Source organism: Scylla paramamosain, chromosome 4, assembly GCF_035594125.1.
Source record: "Scylla paramamosain isolate STU-SP2022 chromosome 4, ASM3559412v1, whole genome shotgun sequence".
NCBI lineage: Eukaryota > Metazoa > Arthropoda > Malacostraca > Decapoda > Portunidae > Scylla > Scylla paramamosain.
Window position 1 is genome coordinate 2,492,290 of NC_087154.1, and position 13,703 is coordinate 2,505,992.

The 13,703-nt window shown below is 39.6% G+C and overlaps 2 protein-coding genes across 3 annotated transcripts in view; one reads left to right on the top strand and one right to left on the bottom strand.

The window, feature by feature from the left end:
- LOC135098321 (neuromedin-U receptor 1-like) overlaps positions 1-13,703 on the top strand; it is a 101,163-nt gene that overhangs the window by 6,742 nt on the left and 80,718 nt on the right. The gene's annotated exons all lie outside the window — the stretch shown is intronic.
- On the bottom strand, positions 1,176-2,716 carry LOC135097221 (SCAN domain-containing protein 3-like). The gene is made up of 2 exons (XM_063999008.1): positions 2,518-2,716; positions 1,176-2,228 (listed from the first exon to the last, which is right to left on the bottom strand). Exon 2 carries the CDS (start codon positions 2,208-2,210, stop codon positions 1,191-1,193), a length of 1,020 nt encoding a protein of 339 aa, XP_063855078.1. The 5' UTR covers positions 2,211-2,228; positions 2,518-2,716; the 3' UTR covers positions 1,176-1,190.

Here is a 13,703-nt window from a genome sequence, read left to right on the forward strand (position 1 = left end):
AAGTTTATAAGTGCATGTAATTTCCTTCATGTGTTTGCATGGCTAAATATATATTATTTCATATGTTAGTATGTATATTTTTTATCAATATTTCATCAATTTATTTTCTCACTTAACTCACCTCACCATCTACATATTTATGTATTTGGCAATGTCGAGTTTTTTCTTTTATCTTTTCATTCTTTTATTTATTTTGTAAACATCTTTACTAATTCTATTTACCTCTTCATATTTGTTTGACGCACTTCTCCGTAATGTTTCTGTAAAGGCTTTCGTTACTTCTGTGTGCGATTAAATTAACATGAAATGCTCATACAAAGGAAGTTCAGCCTAGCGTGAAATTCCTGAAGACAAAATAAAAATAATAAGAGGATAATACAATGGAATACCGAAATAGTTTCAGTGAATCTAAAGCAGATCTGATGAAGCAGATGATGTGATGTGGAAGGGGAGCTGGCAGGTTTTGACTATGAGTTTATCGAGTGAAAGAATGAAATATGGCCTAGTATTGTAGTTTCCCTCAACGGTGAATAAGCACAAAGGCAGGAATTCAGTGTCATGTTTGGTTGTGCGTCTCAGTGTTGGAATGAGCAGGAGGAGATGATGGGAGGAGGGTGAATATGTTATGGGATGTTTGCTTTTAAATCAGAGAACTCAGGAGAGAGAGAGAGAGAGAGAGAGAGAGAGAGAGAGAGAGAGAGAGAGAGAGAGAGAGAGAGAGAGAGAGAGAGAGAGAGAGAGAGAGAGAGAGAGAGAGAGAGACACACACACACACACACACACACACACACACACACACACACACACACATATATATATATATATATATATATATATATATATATATATATATATATATATATATATATATATATATATATATATATATATATATATATATATGTTACGGCCATTTTGGAAAATTGGTCGTTTTACAAAATTGCCGGTCATTATGCAAAAAGACCAAATTCGTGGTCACATTGCAAAATGACCTAAATTTCTCAACATTTTGCAAAACGACCAAGATTTTGGTCAGTTTACAAAATTATCGTTGGTCAGTTTGCAAAACGACCAAGATTTTGGTCAGTTTACAAAATTATCGTTGGTCAGTTTACAAAATGTCCATACAGCAAGCAGGCAGATGAAAAAAAAAGCGAGGGAATGATAAAACGTGGTGAACATAACTAATTTTATTGTGTGTCGACCTTGTTGGAGCAAGAGGCACTGCATTTGCATCTGCTGTTGCATAATACAGAGTTTTTTAAACACTTGCAGCGTCTGGTCATACATGACTTAGTGCAAGAGCATTTAGCGAATCCCTGACCTTGTCCCATTGATTCTGCAATTGCTACTTCCCGCAGACTTACTTCCCGCTCCTGTACAACATCATCAAGAGAAAGGAATTTTTCTAGACATGGAGTAAATTGGTTGCGAGTGTACATTTGTTTAAGCAGGCCGTGTTTTGTACCAAGCTTATATGTGCCATTGTCCAATGCCTGAAAAACAACTGCCTTCACATTAGGAAACTCTGCACGTCCGCGGTCAACTAATGGAACAGGAACCATCACAGTTTCCCCTACCTTGGCTGGTTGAAATCTCTTCACAGAATTATCGATCATTTTTTGGGCTTGTTTCTGTTGTTCTATGTTGGACTTCATTTGTTCAGTATGAATACTCTGACTCCGACTGCAGATGGAACAAAGCACAGACTCATCAGCATCGTTATTCCTCATAGAACACGGAGTATTAGAGTGACATGGGTTCTCACACACATTGCACACATTTAAACCAAAATATCTTTTGCCACAGGAGATGCAGTTAATGACAGCAGATGCTTCTTCTTGCTTTTCAACACCTGTCTCTTCCTCCTCTGTGTCTGTGACCTCATTGACAACACCTAGTGCCTCTGCAAGCTGCTCCTCCGTCTGCATACCGTCCAGGACTTCCTCTGGTACAGAATTTGCGTCAACACCAAGACGAGCCTTCTGTCCATACATGGCCTCATATGGTGTCCTTCCAATTCCGGAGTGAAAGCGGGTATTTTTCTTCCACTGGACAAAGCGCAGTCCCTGTGACCATTGTGTAGAGTTGTTGTCCTTCATCCAACATGCGAGAATGGCTTCAATATCCCTGTTGGCACGTTCCACCGAGCCCTGCGATTGGGAATGTCGTGGTTTGCCATGAACCATCTTGCACTCTGGCCACATCATCAGAACTTCCTTGACAAGCTGAAAATTGAAAAGCGTATATCAGGTTTTGTCATATACAGGGTGATTCATTAACTCCAATATTGCTATGTTGTGAGTTTTAAAGAGAGAGAGAGAGAGAGAGAGAGAGAGAGAGAGAGAGAGAGAGAGAGAGAGAGAGAGAGAGAGAGAGAGAGAGAGAGAGAGAGAGAGAGAGAGAGAGAGAGAGAGAGAGAGAGAGAGAGAGAGAGAGAGAGAGAGAGAGAGAGAGAGAGAGAGAGAGAGAGAGAGAGAGAGAGAGAGAGATTTACATAAATCATTTGTTCTTTACCTTATTTGAGAATTCTCTTCCATTGTCAGACTGCAGGATATGGGGGCTCCTTTGTCACAGAATATATCAACGAGGTGGAAAGCAACCTCTTCAGCAGTTTTCGTCTGTAGAGCCCGAAGACACACCATCTTCGTCAAGTGATCCTGGTAGTTCAGAATGAAACGATGTTTTCCATCTGGCTGGCTCTGCATATCGATCAAGTCGATACTGTATGGAGATTTTGTAAACGGACCAACAAAAATACTGTTTATTTTGTAAACTGACCAAAATCTTGGTCGTTTTGCAAAATGTTGAGAAATTCTAGGTCATTTTGCAATGTGACCACGAATTTGGTCTTTTTGCATAATGACCGGCAATTTTGTAAAACGACCAATTTTCCAAAATGGCCGTAACATATATATATATCCCGCGCCTTGGTCTGTAAATCCTCCTTCCAGACACCTCCCGCCGCCTCAGCGCCCCCGGCCTCCTCTCCCAGTGACCTTGGTCATTTTTCGTCAGGAGCAGCACCTCATCCGACAGTTCCTAACCAGCCTCGTGTTCTGATCTTTTCATCGCATAATATCTCCATTACGTTGACAGCACGTCTGTTGGAGGTCTGAAAAGATTGTTTTTTTTTTTTTTTCAACCCGAGGTTATTTTTGTTCATTAGTGAGGGGTTTCCTATTTTTATATTTGATTTTATTTTTTTGCTGGTGATCTCACCGGATGTTAACAAATTTTCTCTGTATAATATATTTTCATGAAAGTCCTAAACTTATCCGGACGTTTTTCACGAAAGAAAAATTTGATGAAACCCACTCACTCTCTTCCCCCTCTCCCCCAACCTCTCTCTCTCTCTCTCTCTCTCTCTCTCTCTCTCTCTCTCTCTCTCTCTCTCTCTCTCTCTCTCTCTCTGTGTGTGTGTGTGTGTGTGTGTGTATATATATATATATATATATATATATATATATATATATATATATATATATATATATATATATATATATATATATATATATATATATATATATATATATATTGCCACTTTCCTATGACTTTAATTCCTTCAAGAGGGATGTTTCAAGACACTTATCCTTCAATTTTTGACTACCGCTTTGGACCTTTTTTCTGGGACTGGCATTTCAGTGGGCTTTTTTTTTTTATTGGATTTTTGTTGCCCTTGACCAGTGTCCTTCCTACATAAAAAAAAAAGACACACACACACACACACACACACACACACACACACACACACACACACACACACACATATAGCCATGTTCATTTGCCCCATATCCTGCAAAGTTCCGATTACAAACTTTTTTTTTCCTGTGGCACCTCGGCACCTTTTATCTGGAGCGCCACACTGCCCACCAACTCATGGAATTTAATCCTTGAAAGTTTTGCTCCTTCTTCGCTGGTTTACTGGCTCGTCTGGCCTCATGTCCTGACCATCATTTATAACACTGTTGTCTTTTTTTTCATGGTATTTTCATATACCTTGAAAAATATTTTCATCTGTTTTCTCTTCAGTTTTTTAATTCCCAGTCAATGGATTATGAGCTGTAGATACATCTACAAAAAAATGGATTGATAAATAAGAAAATTCATTTGATATTTCAAAAATTTTACTTCCAGTATTAATTTATTCCATCACATTCCTTGATTTTTAAGTTCTTGGCCATTTTTCGACTTACTTGAAGACTTTTCCTAATGAGGTGCGTGAACATTTCTTGAAGATTTACTGCGGTTTAAGTTTAACATGATTAAGTTTCCAACTTTTATGTTATTTGGATATTTCCGGAAATTTTAGATGATTTGAGAATCGCCGTAAATTTTAAATGATTTAGAATTCTGTATCGTTTTTCTTTGTTTGCTTTTTGTTCTTTGAAAAAAACGTTCAATATTATATTGTTAATAATTTTAGCGATTCATATATCCATTCATATATTCCATTCTTGATGATCATTTTGTCTTCGTATTTGTAACATTATGCCACGGTTGTACAGAGATTCTGGAAGAGTCTCCTGAAATATAACTATTTTTCATGTATAAGATTCAAAGATGTTTCTTGTTTTTTTTTAGTCGGATGCTTTCTGGCAGAAATACAAAAGCCAGACAAGAATGTTCGGACGTCGATGGGAATATTGCATACTTGACAATAACAAGGTAGTATAGTGATTTTCTTTTTCACATGTAATGGAGGTTCACTGAAGGCTACTGAAATGGAAAAAAAGAAAAAAAACTTGATTGCTGCTTTCTAGAAAGTTGAGTGGATAAGATTCCTGTTGGGTTGGCCACTTGACTTTGATACTTTCTTTCCTTCTCTCTCGGCATAGTTCAAGTCATAATAAGTGGAAAAACATCATCAAGCTGAAAGTCACTTTTATATATATATATATATATATATATATATATATATATATATATATATATATATATATATATATATATATATATATATATATATATATATATATATATCAACATCACTATTGCTTTCTGCCACTGTTAAGACTCCTCTGGTGTACGTGAGCACTGTGTGGATAGATATAATACTCTATAATGAACGCCCTCTCTTTTGCCTTTCTGAACGCGCCAGTGCATCCTCTTTTCCTGGGAAATTTTTTCGATTCTTATTTTTTGTTACTTGTGCTACAGCCATTTGCATACATATTCGCCCGCAAGAAGTTTAGAAATAAAGATTGAGAGCAATGTCTTCACCTCGTCTTATGTTTCATCACCGCTTCATGGAAGGCTATAATTCTATACAAGTTATTCAGTTCATGGTTTTATCGCACAGTATAATTCTATAAAACAATCTTGATATATTTCATAATTTAATTACTGCTTTGAAAATGTCATAATTTATCAGTCAACATTGGCTGGATGTGTGCCGAAAGTCAGCTTTCATTCAAGTATGCTTTATGGCTTCTGCCTTGTTAAGCTTCTTTCGCATATTTGCCTCTATCTTTCTAGAAGTGATTTTATTAACCTCCCTTCGCACGATTTAATTTCTCCAATATTTTGTATATTCTTTGCTCCATGACATTAAGAATGAATTTTTAACTAACACTTTTGGAAACTTTTTCTAGTTTTGACTTCAGATTTAATCGTCACTTTTATCTTCTTGATCCTCTTTTTGTATTGTGCCTTGTCTATAGTACAGTAACTAAATCATATCCTAATTTTGTACACACACACACACACACACACACACACACACACACACACACACACACACAACTTATAACCCGGCTATCAATATCACCGCGCATGATTATTCTCGTCAGTAGCTCGCACCCATTCACCCATCAGCAGGGCGGGGAGGAGAGCTTGGTGGCAGGTGGCAGTTGGCAGCCAGGCGCCCGCCGCCAGCCTGTGGTAATGGCAGGAGCACCGCAGGAGCTGCGCTTCGAGAGATCAAACGGCTCATTGAACGCTTTGCTCGTCTCCGACAAAAGCCTGTGTGTATGTGTGTGTGTGTGTGTCTCTCTCTCTCTCTCTCTCTCTCTCTCTCTCTCTCTCTCTCTCTCTCTCTCTCTCTCTCTCTCCAAAACCTTTAACCTTACACGATACCTCTTGAACATTTCTTGTGAATGTGTACACTCCTCGTAACACTCAAGCCTCTCCTGTTTCCTGACGCGTACTCAGACGTTCTTTCTCCCCAGCATCCTGTCACCGCCTCCTACCCCCTCACCTCTCTTGTCGACAGTATTATTGTAACATACGATGCTTCCTGTAGCTTACTGGTGTTTCTCTTACTATGTGCTTAGTTTTTTTCCCTTCCTACTAATGTTTTTTTTTTTATTATTATTATTATTATTGGTTTCATTTCATCTAGTAACTGTTCCTTTATTATTTTAGGTGTGTGTGTGTTGAGGCTTCGTCATCGTAGATATTTCTTGGTCATTTTATCTCTTTCATACGAGTATGTGTTTGATTCTCTGTTTCTTGGAGAGCCACATTTTATGATCCCGTAAATGTGTTCTACCGACTCATTTTGAGATGAATGATGATGATCCTGCCAATAATTTTTCACCACCGATCCTTAAATATATAGAGTGGGGGAAAAATCTGTAATGAATCTATGTTTCAGTCATTCGTAGAAGTTGTAGAATATATGACTTCCCTATAATCTCTCTATCTCAGTTATTATTATTATATGTTTTTTTCTTATTTAATTGACAGATTATCTATTTATTTTATTTTTCCTTCATCAAATTCTGTTTCCTTAGCTAAAATACCAGCATGACATCAGAATCCAGCACTTCTTCCCCTCCTATACATGAACATATATATTCAGGGAAGCTCTTAGCAGGCCTCCTTTAACGCCATCTGCATGTCCAAGGAAAGATAGATTACCTTATTACGAAGCGTCGATATCTCGTTCTTTCTTTTCCAGTCAATATTAGTGTCGCTCCACGCTTTATCGGAAGTTGTTCTGGCTCCAGTTCCTGCATTACTACCATTCGCTCCTCTCTTGCCTCTTGTTGCCAGATAGTTGCGTTCTGTTTGTCTTTAATGAGTGTGTTTGTCTGCTGATGTTTCGTATGTGTGTGTGTGTGTGTGTGTATGTGTGTGTGTGTGTGTGTGTGTGTTCTTTAATTCATCTATATTTATCTGTCATATCTATCAGAAGAGTTTTATGTCTCTTTGACCGTAAAATACAACGTAATTTCACCATTTTGGCCCGTGCTTATCCACGTGCTACGACCGCTGCCTTTCGTGGTGCTGCAGGCGAGACGCATTGCTTCGGAACAGGGAACTTGTGGAATCTGAGTTGAGGAATCTCCAGCTCTTGATCTCTCCCTCTCATGGTTTGGTAGTTGAGGAAATGTGGGAAGGCAAATGGCAGTAACCTGGGAACTAGCATTTTCATTGGGCCTTTTTGTCACCCTTTTGGTTACCTTGCGCTAGACTACCCTCTTACATAAAAAAAAAAAAAAAAAAGTTCTCAAGGCTTATCTGATTTAATATTTTCATCCTTAGCAGACCCAAAAGCCGAGAAGATGGAGATGAACACCCTGGCAACAACTTAGTGCTGGTTAGTTAGTTAGTGCTAGTTTGTATTGTCCTTGCTCATCTGATGGCAGTGTAATGCAGTCGCAGTTGATGTATCCTTAATTTATGTTTCATTCCGTACCTTAATGAATTTTTAATCTTACATTTTCATCTCGTAAATAATGTTTCAGGTAATGACTTTAGGATTAGCGTAATCTTGGATACTTCATTTCTTGCATTTCTCAAAGGACTCAGGCTGTCATTGCTTCATTAGTCTCCTTTTTTCTCTCCCTCCTCCTCCTCCTCCTCCTCCTCCTCCTCCTCCTCTTCTACGTTCTCCTCCTTCTCTATCATTACCCCTTACCCCCCACCTCTCTCTCTCTCTCTCTCTCTCTCTCTCTCTCTCTCTCTCTCTCTCTCTCTCTCTCTCTCTCTCTCTCTCTCTCTCTCATGCTAACTTGCTAACTACGAAAGCGAGGACAATGACGGTTGTAATCTAATTTTCTCACGTTTTCTTTACTATATTTTCTCATGTCCAGCAGCAACACCAGGAATTCAATTTTCTCAGACGACCATCAGTCAGAAAAATTTTCTTTCCCATGACCCATTCATTTCTCTTCACTCCCTTTCCTTCATTTAACATCCTTCCCTTCCCCTAATATTCCTGCACCTCACAAACGCGCCTCCCGTTAACGGCAATTACATCTCCATCAAACTTTCATATCAAGGTTAATATCTTTCTCTCGACGGCTCCTCGTCTGCCTCTCACTTTCCACTTCCAGGATCGTTTGGCTGACTCACACAGTAATATTCCCTTTAATTTTTATCCTTCTTGGGATGTGTGGTGATTGCTTTCCTCACTGCATCCCGCGCACATTGCAAAACACACCAGCGCCGCCAGATTTTGGAGTGCCGTCCCCTAACAGCCCTACAGTGTCCTTACGTTTACCAAGTCTGTCTAAAGTTTTAAGCCAAGGACCACCTGAGGAAAGAGTCTGGCGTGTCTTGGCAGCGTTATGTTGTGTTACCGTTTTATTATTCTGTTTCGCATGACAGCGAGAAGGTGGCACGTTGTGAGAGGACACGATTGTTGCCTCAAAACTTGGCTTCAGGTTGTGGCGTGAGAGGATGCTATGTGTGTGTGTATGTGTGTGTGTGTGTGTGTGTGTGTGTGTGTGTGTGTGTCAACGATCTTTACACCGTTACGAATTCCAGGAAGATTTTTTATAGAGTTCAATATCAGATCATTAGCCGCTAGAGAGAGAGAGAGAGAGAGAGAGAGAGAGAGAGAGAGAGAGAGAGAGAGAGAGAGAGAGAGAGAGAGAGTCAAACAAACAGACAGACAGACAGGCTGGCAGACAGTTATTCTATTAGTGTTCATAGAGCAGAAACACACACACACACACACACACACACACACACACACACACACACACACTCAACACTAGTTTTGGAAAGAAGTTCGTATTCTCTTTGAAACACTCTCTCTCTCTCTCTCTCTCTCTCTCTCTCTCTCTCTCTCTCTCTCTCTCTCTCTCTCTCTCTCTCTCTCTCTCTCTCTCTCTAGCATCTAATGATCTGATATTAAACTTTAAAAAAAATCTCCCTGGAATTCGTAACGGTGTAAAGATCGTGATGTGACGAAATTACACCGTGACGTGACTTTCATTGACAAATAACCATTACGAAACAATGACAACTTTTAAAATTGCTCCAGTCTGTTGCTCTTCATCGCAGTAATTTCGTAGTATAGGCAGTCTGCACCATTAAGGCAATATGATGACCCAATAACACTGGTACTTCCTCATGTGCAGAATTCCTCGGCTCTCCACTTTAATTCAGCCGTGCTTGGTAAAGAGGTGCTCCTTATTGGCAGGTGAAAAGCTCTCGTGGGGGAGGAGGAGTTAGGGAAGAACTGAGGTGGAAAGGGAGAGGAATTGGGATGCAAGTACCGGTAAGGGGAGTAAGATATTTATTTTTTTAGTTAAAATCACTGCTAATTTGTACTGTACTGCAGTCATATTCTTGTTCATTTGAGTGAGTACATGTTCTGTTAGAGAGAGAGAGAGAGAGAGAGAGAGAGAGAGAGAGAGAGAGAGAGAGAGAGAGAGAGAGAGAGAGAGAGAGAGAGAAAAGTAGCCTTGTACTCAATTTATACAGAATAAGATGATTTTTGAAGTTACGTTAATGGTTATAATGGTAATAGTAATAATAATAATAATAATAATAATAATAATAATAATAATAATAATAATGATTAGATAATAATAATAATAATAATAATAATAATAATAATAATAATAATAATAATAATGACATTAATAATAATAATAATAATAATAATAATAATAATAATAATAATAATAACAATAATAATAATAATAATAAACTTAAACGACGGGATGACAAGGATTTAACTCCGCATTACCACTTTAAGCCTACTAACCACACCACGCCTGATTCCCAGCGCTGGTGTTTGCCGAGTCTTGTGAAATACGGCAGGTCCTTAATGGCTTGTTGGAGAGCACTACCAGAACTCTATTAACCCAACAACTACCTGTCCCACTAAACAACTATAATAACTTGCTTCCACCCATCCATAAACACAGTGGCAGATGTGTAACCGAGGAGAGGAGTACCGTGGAGATGGTCGGTTGCTAACAAGGGTATGTGTTCACAGCGCTGCGGCAGCCCGACATTCTCTGCCTCTTTATCTTTTTAGTTGTTGTTGTTGTGCTTCGTGCCACTCATGGAGAGAAATAGTTTATCATTGTTCTACCGCTAACAGTGCGGGTGTTACTGCTGCAGGTTTCATCGGTACCACCAAAACCATTATTGCTTGCTATTACTACTACTGCTACAACAACAACAACAACAACAACAAAAACAATTGCTACTACTAGTACTTCTACTACTACTACTACTAGTACTACTACATCATTATCATCATCATCATCATCATCATCATCATCATCATTCTCATCTCATCGTTACCGTTATGATCATTTTCAATCATTCCTTCAGATTTTTTTTCTTTTTTTTTTTTTTGCTTTTTCCCTCTTACTCCCTTACTTTCAGTTTATCCTTTTTCTAATATTCCCTTCCATTTTTTGTTTTTTCTTCTCTCCCTCCGTCCTTATCCCTTGTCCTTTCTCTTCCTCCTTTACACAACATATTTTCCTCGTTCCTTTCATTGCCTTCCTCACCTTTCCACTCGCTGCCACCCTCACCTCCCACCACTCCCCTCCCCCTCCCCCTCTCCCTCTCCCTCTCCCTCCCCTTCACATTCCCCTGGGCAACAAGAGAGAGCCTTTCCGCCTCCTCTGCTCACACTATCGAAGGCAAGTCTCCGATATCTATTAATTTATCTCAAATGTCACTGATTTTTTTGTTTGTTTTGTTTTTGTTTACACTTCATGCCTTTTTATTTATATTCCATAGTAAAAATTTGGTTGAGCGCTCTTTTATATATTTCCAATAATATTTCTTTTCGTGCAAGTCCAGCCAACTGATATTTATTAAGACACTTTCCTGTCAGTTTACTAAATAATTTTATACCACGTTAAAAGTTTATTTCTAGTCCGATGTGTTTGGCAATTTGTTTTTCTATCTCATGTTGCTGTCAAAATGGCGCATTTTTCTCTTACTCGTGCATTCATTTATTATGATTCAATTGTCGTTCCCTCTAACTTTTATTTTACACTTATTACGTCTATGTTGTTTTGCTTTTAATCCTCCTGACACGTTAATGTAAGGGATATTCATTATCATCATTGTCATCGTCATCATCGCCATCACCATCATCATCACCGTTATCATCATGATCGCCATCATGAACAACAATAACAACAACAACAACAACACTACCAACACCAAAACCACCACCACCATCACCACCACAACCACCACCACCATCACCGACAACAAATACAACAACACTGCCAGATGAATGCCTCCCTGCCTCTCCACTCATCTCTGTCAGCCGGCGGAGCCTTTGTAGAGACGTATGAGTAATAGGTGGGGGGAGACGTTAAGCCAACACCACGCCCCGCTGCCTCGGAGCGTCTTGGCAGGACAATACACTTAGCCTGATCAATCCCCTTGCAGCTGCCTGGCATGATTACACCTGTCTGGCACCTTTGATCACTGGAATACACAGCCACGTCCCTAGAACAAAGTAACAAGGTACCGTTCCATTGAGGAGTGAATGACATTATAGCCTCGTTAATTTACAAGCGAAAGGGATCATTACCAGGTATTCTGTTCTCTACTCGACAAGTTTTAATTGCTATGGTTATTTATTTTTTTTTTCTATGCTAATTGTGTATGTGTTTATAGCAGTTAATTTGTTCCCTGTGTGTGTTTTTTTTTTTTTTTTCTTCTACTCTTCCTCATATGTTTCCTTGTTTTGTTTTGTTTGTTTTTTTAAGTCTCCGTTGTCAGTTTTTATTTGCTTCCTCTTCCTCCTCCTCCTCTTCCTCCTCCTCCTCCTCCTCCTCCTCCTCCTCCTCCTCCTCCTCCTCCTCCTCCTACTCCTTGATCGGCTTTCTTTCACCTCTTTGTAATGTAATACCTCTTTCCTCTCTCTCTCTCTCTCTCTCTCTCTCTCTCTCTCTCTCTCTCTCTCTCTCTCTCTCTCTCTCTCTCTCTCTCTCTCTCTCTCTCTCTCTCTCTCTCCCAATCATTCCTCTCCTTTCTCGCTGTCGCAACTTTTCATCCTCGACGCTTTCCCCTTTTCTTTTCTTCCTTTTTTTTATTATCCCTTTCCATTTTCTCTCCACCCACTTCTCACGCGCTCACAGATTGATTCACTAAGTTTTCATTTTGCTCATCTCGGTCCACCTGTCAGCCATTACTCAGTCAGTCATTCTTAGGAGTATGTCAGTCACTATCAGTCAGTAAGTTACTCACTCTCTTGCTCTTTTGTTCGTTCCCAGTCAAAAAGAAAAGAAGAAAGAAAAAAAGAACGGTAGATAGATAGATACATAGATAGATACATAGTTGATTAGGCAGATTTTCGAGTAGACCCTTGATAGACAATACATATATGAATAGAGAGCTAATTAAGAGAGGAAGGTAGGTAGACAAATAGATACAAGAATAGGTAGCAGGCGGATAATTGAGTGAGCGTAATGAGCGTGAGTGCTAATTGATGATCACGTCTCTTGACTCGGAAGGTTTGGTTTTTAATCTGTGTGTGTGTGTGTGTGTGTGTGTGTGTGTGTGTGTGTGTGTCTCTCTCTCTCTCTCTCTCTCTCTCTCTCTCTCTCTCTCTCTCTCTCTCTCTCTCTCTCTCTCTCTGGCTTATAACATCACTGTAGTCATACCACATAAGAAAAATCTAATTAAGTACCTTCACATTTATAAATTCAAGGCCTACCAATTACTACTAAAAAGGGATTTGACCTTGACTAATTACTGCTTGTTCATCTCCCCCTTTTATTAACTCAAGGTAGCGCCTCACTCACACAGATCTACGCAGCAAGGATTCCATTACTAAAAATATGTTACACTGCTTGGTTTTCAAAGATATGGAAGATGCATTGAGGGTTTACATTTTCTTACACTATACGTTTTAGAAAAGTTATATTGCACCGTAATCGTCACCAGTCTGGCTCTTTTCACTTCCTGCTGAGAAATGACACCGCCAAGGTAATTTCCATGAGTTTTATACATGGCGGTGCACAAGACTCGTTGCCTCGGCCATCATGTTAGCTCTTCGGTCTTTCACCAACCCCTTTTTTTTCCTCACCGCCACTGTAGGACGGGAAGAAAGTTACCTTCCTCTGTAATTAAGGACGCCGATGAAAGTCGCCATGTCACTTCCTACCAGTAATTGACTCGGCCTCGGAGGACTTTTATCTCACTACGCCACTCCTCGTAGACTTCCATTGGCTGGGGCTCTTGTTTTTTTTTTTTTTTCTCTCCACCAGAAAAGCCTGGAAACGTGAGGTATAATGCTGGAAAACGAGAACAAAGTATCGCGTCTTGCATTGGTTTCCTGAGGCCACTTGGAGGACGCCCCGGAGGCTCAGCAACAGGACATCAAAGGCTGCGACACCGAGTGTTTATTACCTCCTGCTGCTGCGGCGACTGTCCTGCTGGGGGGACTTGTTCGTGGCTTGTCTCGGCTTCGCGGGGAGAGTGACTGAGTGTAACAATATTGTGGGACACCTTACATGTTACCTGGAAAGCAGATT

What these genes read in the sequence shown, in the direction of transcription:
- LOC135097221 (XM_063999008.1), bottom strand. Translation starts at nt 2,210, where the DNA reads ATGATGTGGCCAGAGTGCAAGATGGTTCATGGCAAACCACGACATTCC.